Below are 17,847 nucleotides of genomic sequence, written 5' to 3'. Positions count from 1 at the left end.
AAGTACAGGACTTAAAACACAGAAGAAGAAGAAGAAGAAGATTAAAAACATTCGTTAAAGAGTGAAGAGCACTGCAAATCTCGTACACTCACTAAAGCATGAAAAGACTGTCTCCCGAAGGAGACAGAAGGGACACTGGTTGGACACAGCAGGGTTAAAAACAGAGATAAAAGCTTTGGAACCGATGGCACCATGTAAAAGTCTCCACTGGAGGTCGGCTTTTTTTTCTTGAGGGGAGGTTTATATAGAAGACTCCACTGTGGGTCAGGTCCATTTCCCATTATCCTGTTGGCCCAGGTAGTGGGCACTCTGTCACACAGGCTTTTCTTGTTCACTTTTACATAGTATTTGTCCAGTATTTTTTTGTTGGCTGTGTGCAGGCTGATTTCTCGTTCATCTCCGAGGAGAGTGAGAAGAAGAAAAAAATTACTTTAATAATCCCCTTGGAGAAATAATTTTCCCACTCACTCTATATTTTTAGACATATATACAGTATACTATATGTGTACAGGCCCTGAAACAAACACACACAGAAGGGGCCTGTAAGCATGCAGATACATATAATGAGAGGTAGAGTGGTGCAACCCCATCTTGTTGCACCCCAATGACACACTTGTAAGGGTACAAGTGAACTGAGGTGAACTGGCATTTCTACACTGCCAGTGCACATGCCGAACCTTTTGTTCCACATGGGATTTGAATCAGTCACCCTCCGGTCCCCAGCCCAAGACCCAGTAGACTGAACTACTGCTACCCCTTTCCCCATTATGTTAATGCACTTTGAAGCAATAGTCCCATGACAGAACTCTCATAATATGACTCACCGAACATGAAATCCTGTCCCTAGAATTTGGACCTACCTAATTCATTCATCCATTTATTCATTCAGTCAACTGCTTCCTCCGCTTCTGCCGGTCACGGGGGTTGCTGGAGCAATCCCCGTGACTGACAGGCATGAGGCAGGGAAACACTACGGACACATTGCCAGTGTATAGCTAGTGATAGTGTATTGTTGTATCAAACCACGCCAGTATAATTCCACTAGATGGATATCGTCAATGTTAAAAAAAAACCAGACTCAGCTGCTCAGTGTTCAAATAATGTCATCCATTTACTCATGGATGTCCTATAGATACTGATGACAGACAACATGCACATGCACATACAGAGACACAATAGGGACACAATCTTCCTATATGTTCAGTGATCCCGTTGCTCTTGTATAACAACCAGATTTGACAGGTGTCTGAACGATGGAAATGTGAATCATGTAAACCTCCAGTCAACCAATCAATCACTTAGCCAAGGTGAAAATCTGAAATCCTCAGCTTTTTTCTTTGTCTGTCTCTTCTAAACACATAAAAATGTAAAGTAGTTTTGGTTGCAATATTTATTATTCAGAGGGTATTAGGAAGTGGAAATATATGAAATCTTAATATAATGCAGACGATGTTGCACAATGACATATTCATCAACATACTGACACCTGTCACTTCCAGTGCAATGCATTAGTCACTATTTCGGTTTAGTCATTCATAAATTTGGTCAATAATGTAGGAAAATAACTCACAGACAAATCATAATAATTCAGCACAGAATTGCTCATCTGCATTTCACAAAGGTGTGAAATTTTACAGTAAGTTGAGTTACCTACACATAGTACCTTCCAATCTACTGTACTATGGTTGTTCCTAAGAACAAAACAGGATTCCTGGGGTAAAATCAAATATCATTGGTTTAACAAGAAAGCATTTGACAGTACATGGCCATTTTAATATCTCTGGGGAGTAAAAACAACTCATAGCCAAACACAAGACAACTGAATGAGTAATCATGAATACAGTGTTTAGTTGCAACAAAAACCTTCCTTACTTGTGACTGATGGACAATTTTAAGATAGACCTTTACCCTAACTAAACTCTCAACTAGCTGGAGGAAATGGTAAATCTATAGACTTGAGAGTCTAAAACATGAAGGTGAGTCCATGGCAGAATTTGTCTTAGCAGTCTAAATAATGAGCAGCAGACTTGCACATGTTCACAGGATTAAAGATGGGCTGAAGTGTCACACATGTCAGTCATGTGTGACACTATTGATGGAAACCCCTGAAATTTAAAACAGTGATCCTGTGGATTTTATCAAAGTGTGCAAAAAGTTCAATTCATCGCCAAACCTCATGATTTTTTTTGCCACAGCAGTTTGTGGAAGGTATTAATTTAACAATATACAACTTCCAACATGTTACACTCTTCCATTATTGGGTACGAGATGCTTACACCACGGGTTAGTATTCTTTTTTTCTGTTCTCATTTTTTGGTGTAGGTGATATGCACTGATGGAGGGAAAAGCCAATAAAGGAGGACAAGAATCCTGGCTCCTTCACTCTCTTCCACTTCCTGGCTTGTGAAGCTATTGTCAGCCTGAGGGCGGACTAATGCTGTCTCTCAGATTGCACACTTGCACACTCAACCTGGCAAGTTAGATTGTATGAGCGCGTTCACAATAGTAGCTATGTAAAAGTGCAGCTTACTTTGAATATCCAGTCGGCATACTTAGAACTTATAAGTGCTGTATGGTAGCATGGAGCATGGTAGCATCGATAGAGGTGCCAAACTTCTCCAACCTCAAAGAATGGTGGCCGGAAAGTTGACATTTATGGCAGAGAATAACAGCAATATAATGTACCAACAAAATACCATTTCATGTGCAAAAGCTGACAGATACTATATCTGAAAGTGTGATATACTAACATGTGTGAATACTAACATGTACATGTATGCAACCTGAGATGTACGTGAGAGTAGTTAGTGTTTGATCGTATGTAATTTTATCTGATGGGTTTGACAGTCCTTCAATTGCAACATTCTTCCTGTTAGGTCTATTATGTTTTGCCTTGGTTATAATAGAATATAATTGTTATGTGGCCAACCTGTCAGCCATGTTTGTTTTTGATGTCTAAATTGCTTGGTTTTATCTAGATTGGACGGTAGCTTGATTATTGATTATTTTGTTTCTTGTTGAATAAGTTTAAGAGGCTCCTTTGGATAATCCCGGACTCAAGTCACTGTGCTAAAACTTTACTAGGGGTCATAACAAGGTCATGGAAGTACTACTATTACTTAAGAGTCCTATTTCCTTTGCTATCACTGGAAAGCATTTACACTACTCTAAAGCAATTTGGGTTAAAGCATCCTCTGTATTTAAGTGAATAGAAGTGGGATGTGGAATGCACTATACATATGCAGTTTTTTGACCTATAGTGAACTTCATACTCCAATTTGCTTTAAAAAGACGACTAACACCTTTAAATTGAATGTTTGTGGTTTAAAAATTAATTGGTAGTACATAAATTATAAATATGTAGTTTCTGTTTACAGTTGACCATTAAAGAGCCAGTAAGGGATAATTATTTATGTCAGATACACAAAAAAAAAAAGTGACACAAAAATTATGGCTCAGCTAGAAGGCAGTTAAAGCAGTGGGTTAGACGAGTTAAGAAGAAATACTGTGCAATATCATATTTTTGTTTGCTCTGCATTGATTGAACAATGCCATGCAATTCAGAATAATGGCTCCTGAGCCAAATTAAGCCACACACACTGTTTGAATTACAAGTCCAGTCAGCATTAAAGATGTGATAAACCTATTAGTGTTAATGATACTCAATGATACTGTTAATGATACTGAATTCTAGCCAAAACCAACAAACCAACCTTTGAATTATCGGAACACTATTTTAAGCAATGGTTGTCGTGATGATTTTTCTTAAATGAACCAGACATGCTTAAAATAACATTATATAGTGGTGGAATATAAAACTTTAAGTTACATGTTTCCTTGGCTATGGCCTACAAAGCACTGTCATTGGTAAACAATCACATCAAGGTGCTTTGGCATTCACACAAAGATCTTTCCTGTTCCATCTTGGGTAGTAGTGCCATCATAAATATTGATCAACAGGAGAACAAAGCCCATTTTAACTTCATTTTCAGTGCTATATAAAGACTGACATTTCTTAATAGAGTGCATTGATAAATCATTCATCTCTACGTAAAAGGGTAAGTCACTGGGATCACTGTCTGACTGAAAGCTATCAAGCACAAATTACTTCAATGAGAAAAGCACAACAAGCATCTCAAACTCCTGCTTTGCTTGAACTGAGGGTTTGAATTCATGATGCAGTGTCTGCATATTTACAAAAAAATGACTTAATGTGCATAATAAATTGAAATCAAGGTAAACAATAATGAGGTCTTTAGTCATTTGTAGATTAGAGATTGTTTTAAGATCAGAACCTAATGAATAATTCATTCTGAATAATTATGAAGAAATTGGAGCAGGAATAATAAAAGATTGTATTGTACAATAGCAATTTTTTTATATGACTAACATGACAACCTTGCTCTGGAGAAGAAAAGATTCTAAATCTTTGATTGTAAATCAAATTTGTACACATTTGATCTGAATGATCTAATGTGTACAAATTAAGGTGCCATCCTTTTAGATATAACTGACCCATGTTTTCGCCTCTATTTTTTTTTTACAAAATCATTTTGATGAAAGTTGCAGCAAAAAAAAACAACAGTTATGATAATTTCAGAATCTGTAGTTTGGATTTTTGCCTCAGAGGCAAAAGTGTTTTTTTTCTCTTAGAAATGTTTCCATTTAAGTTCTCAGAGTCATTGTGCCACTTGGGGTTGGCCTGAGTAAATACAGTAAGGGGCATGTCACTGACCCTAACAGGTGATGACACTTCCTGGATTGCAGGGGGGGCAAGAAGTCATGAGGTCTGGGAAACTAGAAAGTGAAGATTTGTGTGCAGTAAAATATAAATATGTTGTTGGGATGGGCTTGAAACAGGCATAAAAGAACAATTTGCTGTAACAACTGTGGGAACATCATTCTTGAGTGTTCTGCTCCCCATACCGGTATGTATTAAAAAGGAATGGCTGATCACACCGTGTCTATAACTTATTCTTCTTCTGAGAATTAGCTATTCTCATTTAGCAGGAAAAATTCCCTAACATTTTCCTTCTGGAAGACTACTCTTAGAAATTTTCTTCTTTCATAGACTTAACCTTGGCTTTCTACATTCATAATAAACCCTGAAAGCATGGAGGAAACACAGATACATTAGGGCTCTCAATTATAAGAACACATCAGTCCCCAGGGCTGAACTCCATATTCAGTCTTTCCCCATGCACTAACTTGCCATCTAACAGCCAAGTTACAACACTGTGGTTCACTACAGTCACTTAGCATTCTGCCTGAAGACAGGACATGCCTGGTACTCATTCAGGTAATGGAATAATGCAATTTAAAGAAGAGAAAAAACAAAATATAATCTAAAAATCTCCCAGGAACAGAGCAACGATAGTCTGTACTTGGTGATTAAAATGATATCGGTGTGATAAACAACTTCCTATATTTGTGCAATATGTCCTTGTTTACTTACTTCCCCAGAGCAAAGCACTCCAGCCTGACAGTGACTCCTTTGGCAGCCAGAACAGATGTGGGGAAATGCACTTCAATTTTGGGCTCATATTCACCCATGACACCTGGAAAGAGAAATATCAAACATTAGAACTAAGGAGATTGAAAGATCAACAAATCACCCCTTTCCCACATTCTCATCTTTTATTGCAAAGAAACCAGGCACAGTGATGTAAAGGCAATAGGAATATAGAATATAATCTATTGTGGATTTATGATAAAAAGCAAATTAATATTTTCAGAGGATTTCAGAGATGCAGGCCTCTCAAAAATACACAGGCAACAGTTAGTCACACTGTATACAAAGCTGGGACCGCACATTATGCACACCATCTGTTGTATCTTTCAACTCACCTTTACTAGAGCCAGTGATGCTAATTTGGTTCAACTCCTGAGCATATAAATATATAATAATAACATATAAAATTCTATTATTTAGAGTACTGTATTTACAGGGAGATGGAAAACAAGGTGCTGTGAGCAAAATCCTGCATAGGCAGCACCATGTACTGTAAGTCTTTTGTATCCCAAAAAAGGTAGAAACAACTTTTACAGAGTATGTCATTGCTAAGAGTAAAGTTTTATTTCTTTATTTATTTATTTTTTGGTGTGGGGGAGGGGGCGTATTCAGCTGAGGTAGCCATTTATATCCTACTGGCGTAATGCAATGGTTGAGCATTAAGAGCAACAAAGGAAATCACCTTCAGCGGGACTCTAATTGCTATTATCTGACAAAGCAAATATTACATGAGCATTTTGCTCTTTACAGGTTAATATTAGATACACATGGAACATATATTGCTCCAAATGAACACTATGCCATATAATGTCTCCAGCCATAATATATTGAACTTTATATTTAGTCTCAAGTTATTCCAGTTTCATTTATTTCATCACACACAGATACACTGCCTGGACAAAAAAAATATCACCGTCAAAAAAGTCAAACCCTCTCATATTTTGTTTGACTGCATTTAGCTTTGATTACAGCATGCATTAATTGTGATATTGTTTTGATAAGTTAATGCAATATCACAAGAGTTATTTCCATCCAGTGATGCAATATTTTTAATATTTTTCATCAAGATCTTGCATTTATTGTCACGGTTGGGTGTGGCAGTTCTGGTGTGTGGCAGGGAGAGGCCAGGCTGGTGGGTGGAGCCACGGCTCCACACCTGAGACTCATCCATACCCCGTTCTGATGGTTCACACCTGAACATAGTTGGTGTTTTTGTCATAGGGCTTTTTAAGCCAGGTTTTTGTCACAGCCTGTTGCTGGTTTATTTTCTCAAGTTTGATTCCTGTTAGTCTATCCTAATTTTATGATTTGTTCTGTCTGGAGATTTTTTTTGTGTTTGTCATTAAATCATGGATGGAAGATTCACTCTTGGTGTCCTGCACTTTGGTCCACATTCTGCCAGCCCTGACATTTATGATGATGGGGTCTGACCACTATGTAAAGCCATCTCCAGCACTCATTGAGATTCTTCTTTCAAAGAATCCACGTATGAAAATGATGTCTCATGCTCCCTGAACATCTCCGTCACAATTTTAGCCCAATGAATCCTGACATTGTCATCTTGGAATATGCCCGTGCCTTTGGAGAAGAAATAATCCATTGATAGAATAACCTGGTCATTCAGTATAATCAGGTAATCAGCTGATCTCATTCTTTGAACACACACTGTTGCTGAACCTAGACCTGACCTGAACAGGCATATTCCAAGCAGTCCAACACAATATGAGAGGGTGTGACTTTTTTGATGGCGAATTTTTTTTTGGCCTGGCAGTGTATTTGCTGCCATGCATTATTCTTTTGCAAAACCATTTCAAATCACTATGCTTCTCCAGAAGTGTACATGTAGTCCAACCTTTTAATATTGAAAGTATTTAGTAGTAATCCTAGCTTTCATTTAAACAAATTTATTTTTGCACTTATATGTAATTTTATTAATAAACACCTCACACATACTCTGAGTGTTAAAATCAGTACACAGTCAACAGGTGAATGTTTAGCCAAGCATTATCAAGGTAGTTTGTGAATTGATTATCAATTACTTCCATTGGAGTATTAGTCCAGATGCTTGTTTTGAGTCTCATGGCTGTAACCGAAAGTGGTGAGGTGTACACATTTCCAGCTTGAACTATCTACCCTGTAAAAAACATTTGCTTTTACCAAGGCACAGACTGCTGTATTAAGTGATCTGATAGCTTCTAATGATTTAGGAGTGCAGACAACAGAGAAATATTTGGTTGACTGGTGAGTCAAAGTGTGTGCCAGTGTAATTTTCTGTATTTTACACCAAAATTAACAATATTAACGGCTGCTGAACATCATGAGATTCACAGGGCAAGATGAGCCAAGATGTTCTTTGGCATAAAAGACCAGCAGCTGTTGAGAGAGATTGGACCTGGCTGTGTTGTATTGTGATGCAGGTAGGAGTATGATTCCGTTGCCCACATACCCTAGTTAAATATCACAATATGGATGCTGCAAAGGTTATTTCTCTCATCAAAAAATAAGATCAACCATATTTAAAAGCTCACAGCAGAATGAAAACATGTATTTTAGGTAATGAGAGACAGACACCAATTTAGCACCCTTATATTGTGCTATGTATTATATTACTGCACATATGTCTCCGAGGCCCTTTCGTACAAGGTTATGCAAATACAGTACACAGTGGAAATCTCACTGGAAAGGATGTACCCCTTAAGACATACATTTGTTTGTGTAGAATCATTTGGAATGGACCTTGTTCTGAGACGCAGAGACTCTTTTATGACTTCACCAGGGAGGTAATCTTTACGGCTCTTTGAAACCTTCACAATGACAGGCACTTGTATGAAGTGATGGACGCTTCTCTGTGCAGTCAGATTTAAAAAGCCTGTAGGTGGAATCCACACCTGAATCCAGCCAACAGCTCCACAGCATGGCTCCAGAGAGGCTAGTATTAAAGAGCCTCCACAGCAAGGGCCATTGATTCAGTTAATTTTATGCCGGAAAATGATTTCCCTGATGGCCAGTTTTACCAAGCAAATTGTGAGTGAAGAAGGCTCCGCACACTAATGCTAAAGCATTGCTCACTATCTATTTACAGTGTGTGTAGCATTCTTAATGCTCCTCTCAACATAAGTGCGAAGAGGGCAGAATTAGTTATTAACCTATTAGATCCTAAACTTCATCATAAAAATTCTGCTTTTTCTTATATTCAGTTGTGCGAAACACGTTAAGAAAAAGAAAGTACTGGAGTAAACCTAGAAAATAAAAAATCACAACAGTTTAGTACTTTGAAATGAACAGAGCGAGGTCTCGGCAATGTTTTCTGTACAGTTTATCTAATCAAATCCCATAGATTTTATCTGCCTGGGGCGTTCCTACATTTCAAGACCTATCATGTGTGAAAAGTACTATAAGTCCCAAAGCCTTACCATCAGTTTTAAGTGTGAGAGGTGTTGGAGGGCTCAGGACTCGTTCATTCGTCACTGTGTTTTTCACCAGACAGATGTAGCTTCCTACATCAGAGGGCTGCACCTTTGAGATGTACAAGTTTCCTGTGTCTTGAGAAATGAAGCGCCGACTGTCCTCAGCAACAAAGGAGGGGAACTCATTGAATACCCAGCTGTAGAGAATTTCTATTGAGGCAAAAGGAGAACAGGTCAGAAATACAGTAGGTATCTTTGTGCTGAAAGCATCAATTCAATAGTCCAGAGAATACTGTCTGCTGGTTTTCAGTGTCTTCTTTTATGCTGTATCAACAATAGCCTTAATAGTCCATCCTTGTAGAATAATAGGTGGTAAATACATCTGCTGCAAAAGAGTATAGGAAGTGGATCTTATGTTTTGTAGGTTTAAGTTTACAAAAAAGTACAGAGAATTTCTTCCTCCTTGGGTTCTGCTGCAAAACCTCATTTAAAAAAAAAAAAGCTTATTGCAGCTTATTTAAATCTGGCTTATTCAGTTATAACTGCTATTACTGTTACTATATTTTAGGGTTTAACACGTGCTGTCATTAATGTACTGTATATACTGTGTCAGTAAATTATTTAATTTGTAATTTCACATAGAATTCAGAACATTTAAGATGTCTCCATTAATCGCTGCTCAATGACTGTGAAGCAATAACAAATAAATACTGAGGATTTTTTTGAGCAGCAACAAGACTTTCTCATTAGCAGCTTGTTTATCAGCAGAGAATGAGTGGTAGTTCATACAAAGTTGAGAAAAATAAAAGAGGCTGACAAAGAGCGGGTGATTTGCAATGCAGTCTAATGAGTTTGTTGTTTGTGTTGTAATTAATTGGATATATCATCAGAAAGGTAAAACCTGCTAATGTTAATTGAGAATCCAAGCTAGACTGATTTGAGTGAGCTTGATAGCACGTGTATGTGTGTGTGTGCAGAGCATGATTATTTTGATAGCATAACTAATACAGCGCCTTGCGAAAGCATTGGCCCCCCACAAGAACTTTTTGACATTTTGCCACATTTCAAGCTTCAAACTTAAAGATAACTAAATGAAAATATTTTTCATAAATCAATATGTGAGACACAATCGTGGAAAGTTAAACCAAATTTATTCAACATTTTATATTATGTTTACAAATAAAAAACTGAAAAGTAAGATGTGCAAAAATATTGGCCGCCTGTTCTCTCAGCTTAGCCAAACGACTACAGAAGTTCATTGATGACTTCTAAAGGATCCAATTTTGACCTAAATGACAACAATGACAAACAGAGTTCATTTGGTCTCACATTTGCAACATCCCGCGACACCCCTGACTTCAAAATTTTACCCTACTGAGTTTTGAACTGCCAGGCAGGAGTCCTAGAGGAAGACCAAAGAGGAGGTTTATGGATGTAGTGAAAGAGGACATGAAGGTAGTTGGTGTTAGAGAAGAGGATGTAGAAGACAGGGTTAGATGGAGGAAACTGATTCGATGTGGCGACCCCTGAAGGGAAAAGCTGAAAGGAGAAGAAGACCCTAACTTACTTTCATCTTCTTATTCTTCACCAGTGTAAGACCATAGATCAAAGCTAGTGCTCTGATCTATGGTCTTACACTGGCCTCCTTCGTCTTTCTATCTTATCCGGTTCTTGAAACTGAAATTTGACCTTGACCTACTTTTCTCATGGTCAAGGTCATGATCTCATTTTCATCCCCTTCACCGCCCGAGTAATGTGTTTTTGTGGACTAACGGATGGACGAAAGGACGGACAAACACATGAACACTGTCAATTACAATACATCACCGCTTTGAAGCGGGATGAAATAAAATATAGATTTGAGTCAATTTTTTAGTTAAGATGTTTAGACAAGTTGTATGCTATTTCACTCTACTTTATGTCGCTCCGCCACAAATACTGGAATCAAGACAAAGTACGAATGGGGGAGATTAGTGTTGGAGATGTGTGTAATAATCTATATGTGACAAGGGTTGTTCAAGCAACATTAACCTTTTGACAATATTAGGACTATTAAACTGTTTGTGCATCATACATACAATACAATAAAATGTCATTTCTTAAGTTTAGTAGCACACTAAACCTGTAAAACATGGAAGAATTTCTCATTGAGTATCTAATCAGGGTCACACTTATTTTCTACCATAGAAATGCAACAAAAACAAAAACTTTCAAAAGCTTTAATATCAATTTTCTATTAAGTGGCAAAGGTTTTTTTTTCTGATCTTTTTAATTTTTGGATTTTTAATTTTTTTCCATTTTTGTTTCACAAAAGGAAATTCTTTCAGCTTTTCGGCAGGTTTATTCAAAATACATAAACATTAAGGCAAATAAATAAAACTTGACCGCTAGTCCCTATACTTCATCACACTATAGAGTTTGTTGATTATCTAATTATATATAATGTAAAACCACTTTGTACATTCAACATTTGAATGATGCATATCATACATTCTGTATTGACCCAGCCAGGCAATCTAATATGATCACAATTCTAGTAGACATGGGTCTTACAATTTGTCATCATGGCCATAACCTGGGTCAATTTAACAGCTTACAGCATCAAAACTGTGACAAATCTTAGATGACAGAAAATCACTATTTCCATTGTACTGCTGTCCCTCAACAAAAACCTCTCCAGCAATTGGATCTGAATTTTTCAGTCACTTTTTTTATTTATTTTTGTATTTCACAGAATATAGCAGAAATTAGTGAAAGCATAATTGTGCATCGATTTTACCTTTTTGAAAAACACCTGGAGCAAACTCGATTGATGTATAAGTGTATCACCTGCACTGCGCTTTTAACACATCAGTCATTAAGCAAAGATAATCATTAATTAATCATTATTTTCTTAATCAGCTATTCTACGAGTGACTCACTACTTCCTGTTGCATTGTTTGAAATGCCATCCAGAGAAGGAAACAAGTGCTGAAGAGCACTTGGCAAACATTCCCATGGGTGCAGTGCAGTGATACAACAGAGCTGATGCAAACAGAAAGCTTGGATGATTCATGGCTCACATAAGAGCTTACATTAAAGAACTGCGCAGAGTTATATTCAAGCTATGCCACTGAAGAGTGATGCATGTGCTCTGTCTATGTGAAATAACTAACAGAGAAACATTTCACTTCATTTCTAATTTTCAAGCGATGTTTTAACTCATCAAATCACGCATGACTGCATATGAGAAAAGAAATTTAGAAAAATAATAGACATGGTACCTGTTTTGAATTAGTTTATTGACAATACCTGACGCAGAAATGAGAAAACATTTTCTAAGTGACTGATGATTGTAGACACTGACCTGGTGAATGAGGAGGAGGGGCACACATGAGTACCACACCTTGGCCTTCACGCACAGAAACGCCACCTCTGGTCTTCCTGCTGAATGCACTGAGATCTAAAACAGTTAATGAATACAATCTTACTCAGCAAAACAGTAAAATATACCACAGTTATATGACATTTCATAAAGGGCAAGAAAGCTCATTGTAGCTCTGCAGCGAAATTCAACTTCCCTACATGTCTCATGAATGTGAAAAACAAACATTGAGGCATCAATTTTTTAATTTGATGACACAATGGAAAAAAAAATCATCATTTCTGTCCCACAGATGTTACTGTTGATTGGTAGTGTTCACTTAGAACTAGGATTAACATTATGGTTAAAATACAGTAGATTTTGTTTGTGAGACAATTGAATTAGTAATTGATTGAAAGAGACTTTTTTTAAAAATCTAGAAATGTTGCGCTTTTTATGTCACCTGGTTGTTTCTATGCAAGTAAGACACAGCAATGATTACTTTGGAGCTATGTGAGAACAAAAAATACCTCTTTCTAGCTAGAGCATTTTATCAAAAGCAACATGCTTCTGACTCAGAGTGTCTCTTTATTGTTATTATTGTCAGCTCATCATTTTGATAAAGTATAAGATAATTACACCTCAGAGTGACTTGTATAAAAAAAAGTTTACTCAAATCTTGAGGCACATTTATCAATTACCAAGTTACAGCGTCTTCTTAATTGTGACAGAAAATATGTTTTTTGTTAATGATATTTTTTATTTTCAAAGCATCTCAGTTGCATTTTCAGTTGTACTGGTCACTGGTCGAATCAATTACAAATTCCTAATGACAATTTTTGTCTTTACAATCTGTTCAGACACTCTCCATCACCCTCGAAACAAGTGAGAAAAAACTCCATAAGTGAACACTACCAAAAGGTAAAATATAGAATATTGCTGTGGGAGGGCCACAGATGAGTGATCTCATCTTCCTAAGCCGTGTAAATATGTATAGATGTTACAAGAAAAGAGCACAACAGTCACGACAGTCATCAACAATGATTTACTCAAAGATTTGCTCATTTGAATAAAGTAAACACAGTACTGTGCTGAGTAATGATTGTAGTCAAATAGCTGAACAATGTAAGTAAGAATAGAGGTGATGTAACAATTGCATGTGGTGTGCTGCAACCAGGAAGGAAGCCTGTTAACCTAAATTTATCATCAGTCATGATGACTTTAATTTAATCTGCCAGCCAATCAAGTCCTGTGCTTCAAACAAGGCAGATCCAAAATTACACAGAGCTATGCTATTCAGCTCCTGATGGCATTCAACCCGGAAAAACAATAAAGAAAATATTATGTTAAGACTGACCATGTAGGTGCATATTGTTCACTTCAAACTGCTATGTGAGTCAAACTCTATCCCATAATCATGGCTCATTTGTTATATCTGTCCTAACAACCTGCCACCAGAGTATAGATGATGAGACACTGATTGGCACCATGTTCGCTATTGATTCACATGCAGCTGTCACTACCCTGACATTTTTGTCAGTGTAGCCATACAGTCGAATCGGAAGATGACCACCTCTGCAAGATGACACTCAGCCATTAATGACCTCTATTTCGCAATCGCGTTGATGTTTTCTGTCATTGATGTAAGCGTTTAGTATGCTGTATAAAGCTCCTACTTGTCCAATATCAGACAACATTCAGCCAGATAGATAGGTAACTAATAGCTACATAGATATAGTAAGAGAGAGAAAGAGAAAGAGAGATTTTTGATTCTTGATTTTTAACATCTCGTTTATTCATAAAAGTCAAATTACAAAATAATCACTGTGACACAAAATCAAAAAAAAGATTCATGTAAATTTAAGGATTTTCAATAGTACTGTGTGTTTTCTGAACAAAGAAACATTGAACCTTTTAACATTTATCAAACTAAAAAAAAAAAAAAAAACCCTGACAAAATTAAGAAAAAAACAATTATCCATTCTCCACATTCATCTCTTCTACATTCATGTCTTTTACTTTTTCCTTAGTTTTTTCAATCTATGAAACTCTTGGTTCATCACTTCTTGTTTTAGAGAGAGAGAGAGAGAGAGAGAGAGAGAGAGAGAGAGAGAGAGAGAGAGAGAGAGAGAGAGAGAGAGAGAGACAGAGACAGAGACAGAGACAGACAGAGCAACACCCATTATCACAAGGAAACGAGAATTGTGGCATATATTTTACACACCCTGCCATGCCCTGTGAAATTGGTATAATTTGGACCTTTAACATGCAAACATTCATTCATTCATTCATCTTCCAACCCGCTTAATCTGCTAACGCAGGTCGCGGGGTAGCCAGTGCCTATCCTGGCAGTCTCATGACGTGAGGCGGGGGACACTCCGGGCACAACGCCAGTATACCGCGGAGCCACATAGAAACAAACAATCATTCACACACACACTCACTCCTATGGTCAATTTGGGGCCGGCCAATCAACCTGAAGCACATGCTTTTGGAGGTGGGAGGAAGCCGGAGAACCCGGAGAGAAGCCACGCACACTAACAATTATAACAAAATAAGGAGGAATGTGTACAGCAGCAGGGATGCAACTTCAAGTGTTATTGATGGAAAGATTTCAGAGATGAGACATATTCACAAAGATGAGGACAGTGTGAAATTAAGAAAGTTGCGCATTTTGTGCCCTTAAAGTAAAGACAAGAAAAGTAGGCAAATAAAATAAAGCTTGCAGAAAACAACACACTTCTAATTTGAAGAAGTAGCTCTAGCATCATTGGAGGAACTTTAGTAATCAATTACTGCAGTCTACTCGACAGTAAAAGCCATTTTAGTGATCTATAAAAAGGTTCATGTCAAACAGTCAATAACAGCATAAGTGTATGGTGTACATTGCTCTCTAGAAATCCAGCACAATAAATTTCTATCTGCCCTTTGACTTATCAAAACCATTTTATTTTCCTTTCCAAAAACTGATATCAGAATTACCATTTGCCGATAGTTTTTCGAACTGCTTTTTTACTCCAGTAATAAATCTGTGCCATATCTATTTAAAGTTTTAAATGAATAACTTAGTGCACTATTGATTCTGAGATTCTGAGGTTTGCATGAAGTGATTGAATTAACTTAAGTATCCCAGCATTCCTTTTTATATGAAAGTGCAGGATTTTGTTCAGTCATCTGACAGTGTGTTGTTAATTTGTAATTATTTTGTTATAGTATAGTAGTCAGGAATAGAAGACAATATTTGTAATAATAGTAAATAATAATAATTTATAAATTAATAACAATCAATTGATTAAAAAAAAGAACATAGGTGCAACCTTACACTGCATTATGCCCAGAGCTAGATTGAGAAACTCTGTTTTAATGATGCTGCTTAAATCTAATGAGGCATCAGCTAATTTCAGTTTCATTCTTTCACAATTTAAGAGACTTTGAATGAGTAGTTGTTGATACAATTCAAGCAAGAATAACAGAGAAGAAGCATAGGAGAAAAATAAATGATGAAAGAAATCAAAATGATTATTATCAGTTTTTTTTTACATATATCAGCAGATTGACAAGTCCTGGTGCTTCTGTCATTCACAAATAAGACAAGGATTTTACAATGAGTTATGGTAGTAGCCAGAAGCTTGGTTTCAAATGAAACTCGAATTGAAGATTGGAAAATGAAATTAAAATTGAGTGTCAGTCAATATCAATGATTTTTAAACAATGTAACAACAGTATGGTAATTAAAACATAATCAAAAAATTATGAGTCAACAGATGTCAATATAAGTCCAGAAATAAACTGATGAAATCTGTAGCATGCCGAGAATCAGTTGTTCAATGCAAATGAGATGTTTCAAGACCAGTAAGAATTTGTTTAATGGACATTAAGTACTGATGAGTTTAGATTTGTAGAACATTTCATTGAGGGACTCTCATGTGGATTTTGTCATGCTTGAGTTGAAACACGCCTTTAATTTAATTATTACCATATTGCTACAAGTATCTCGATACCTGAGCCTCAGCCAGACTCACGTCTGTAGAGACAGAGGAAACTCTTTGGGGAGTAAGATCAGAGACCTTCTTTCTGCCTGCTGCCTTCAAAGTCATGGCTGAAAAACAACCCAAGTGTGAGTTCAACAGCTCAGAATTTCAAAACACAGAGAAAAAAAGCATCCTGAAACGAGCAAAGTACATGACCAGCGGGGAGGAGAGTATAGAGGGCCTTGACTGAACCTTTCCTATATCACTCTAGCTGGTCTGCTCAAACTCTTGCCTGATTCCCTGCATGAAACACGGCTGTGTTCAGTTCCTCAGCTTGGCTTAACAACCCGATGGGCCAGAGGGTATAGTGGAACAGAACATAAACCTCTGGCTGACCCATTCATTTATGGATTTTGAATGCTCTGCTCGGTAGTTTCTAATTGGGGAAATAATGTTTCTTATATAAAAACAGAGTTACAAGAAGTCTGCTGAGTCTGACTATAATGACTCAAAGTCAAACGATTGTGTAACACAAAACAATTAACTTTTATTTCAACCATTAACAACACATAAGGCATATAATTACTTCATTAAAGGAATAAAATTAAATTAAAAGAATTAAAAGAGTTGTTCATGTGCATCCGGACTAGTGAAAACACTCACCAACTGTCTTCATGCATGAAAATGTGGCAACATGAAAAGAGAAGTGAAAGTTGAGCTCCATGCTGGGTGATAAATACCCACCATTTGTTATGCTGAGAGAGAGGGAAGCTTCTGCATCCAAATGTGAGCTGCAGGGTGCCTTTATTCTCTTTATTTCTGTGTTCTGCCTTCAAAATGGTCATATTTTAAGAAATGTAGACTGAGACTATCACACATTAATGCTGTTGAATATGTGTAGTGCATAAGCTGTGGAAACACAAATGAAATGTTTCACACTTTTCACCAGTCACATGCTTATTGATATTCTTACATTTTTTTTTAAATAAATTTCAATTATGACAGTAAATGCATGGGACAAATAGCTGTTTCAGGGTCTGTTTAATTATTTGATACTCTGCATATTCTGACTGCAGAGAATTAACAATTCACTCTTATGCACATTTGTTACAGGCTTTTCACAGCTTACAAAAGCACTTGGTGAAGCGTGAGATTTGTTAGTAACTCAATAGTGCAAGTGGGACAAATAACAAATAAGTGATACATTTTGGTCTTGGGCTCCAAATACCCCCCTTGGCCAAAGGAGAAAGGTTGTGCTGAATCTTTCAACATTACGCCCTACCATGAATTCAACAGTTGGGTACTGGCTGATAATGCCTCTTAGGCCCCGTCCACACGATGACGGATGTTTTGAAAACGCAACTTTTCTGTTGCGTTTATGCCTTCCGTCCACACAACAACGCAGATATCCGGAACGAAAACGCAACTTTTTAGAAACGCTGGCCGAGGTGGATTTTTTTTAAAAACGCTGGGTCTGCGTTGTCGTGTGGACGGCACTATCCGCGACTTTTTAAAAACGCTGACGTCTGGCCTGCGACGAAAATCGCTGTGACATCATATTTATGGGCCCGTGTGTTGTGACATCAAAACACGGAGGATTCCTATTGGATAAAA

The 17,847-nt window shown here is 37.1% G+C and overlaps 1 protein-coding gene across 1 annotated transcript in view; it reads right to left on the bottom strand.

Annotated features, from left to right (window-relative positions):
* Positions 1–17,847, bottom strand: part of cntn5 (contactin 5) — a 59,155-nt gene that overhangs the window by 38,776 nt on the left and 2,532 nt on the right. Inside the window, exons 3-5 of the mRNA XM_068317336.1 lie at positions 12,266–12,361; positions 8,926–9,129; positions 5,456–5,558 (exon numbers count right to left, since the gene is read on the bottom strand). Of these exons, the coding sequence (XP_068173437.1) occupies positions 5,456–5,558; positions 8,926–9,129; positions 12,266–12,361 (403 nt within the window). The remainder of the gene's footprint in view (positions 1–5,455; positions 5,559–8,925; positions 9,130–12,265; positions 12,362–17,847) is intronic.

This window comes from Antennarius striatus, chromosome 6 (genome assembly GCF_040054535.1).
Source record: "Antennarius striatus isolate MH-2024 chromosome 6, ASM4005453v1, whole genome shotgun sequence".
Classification (NCBI taxonomy): Eukaryota; Metazoa; Chordata; class Actinopteri; order Lophiiformes; family Antennariidae; genus Antennarius; species Antennarius striatus.
The sequence above is the reverse complement of the archived record's forward strand: the minus strand, read 5'-3'. Positions and strand labels throughout refer to the sequence as shown.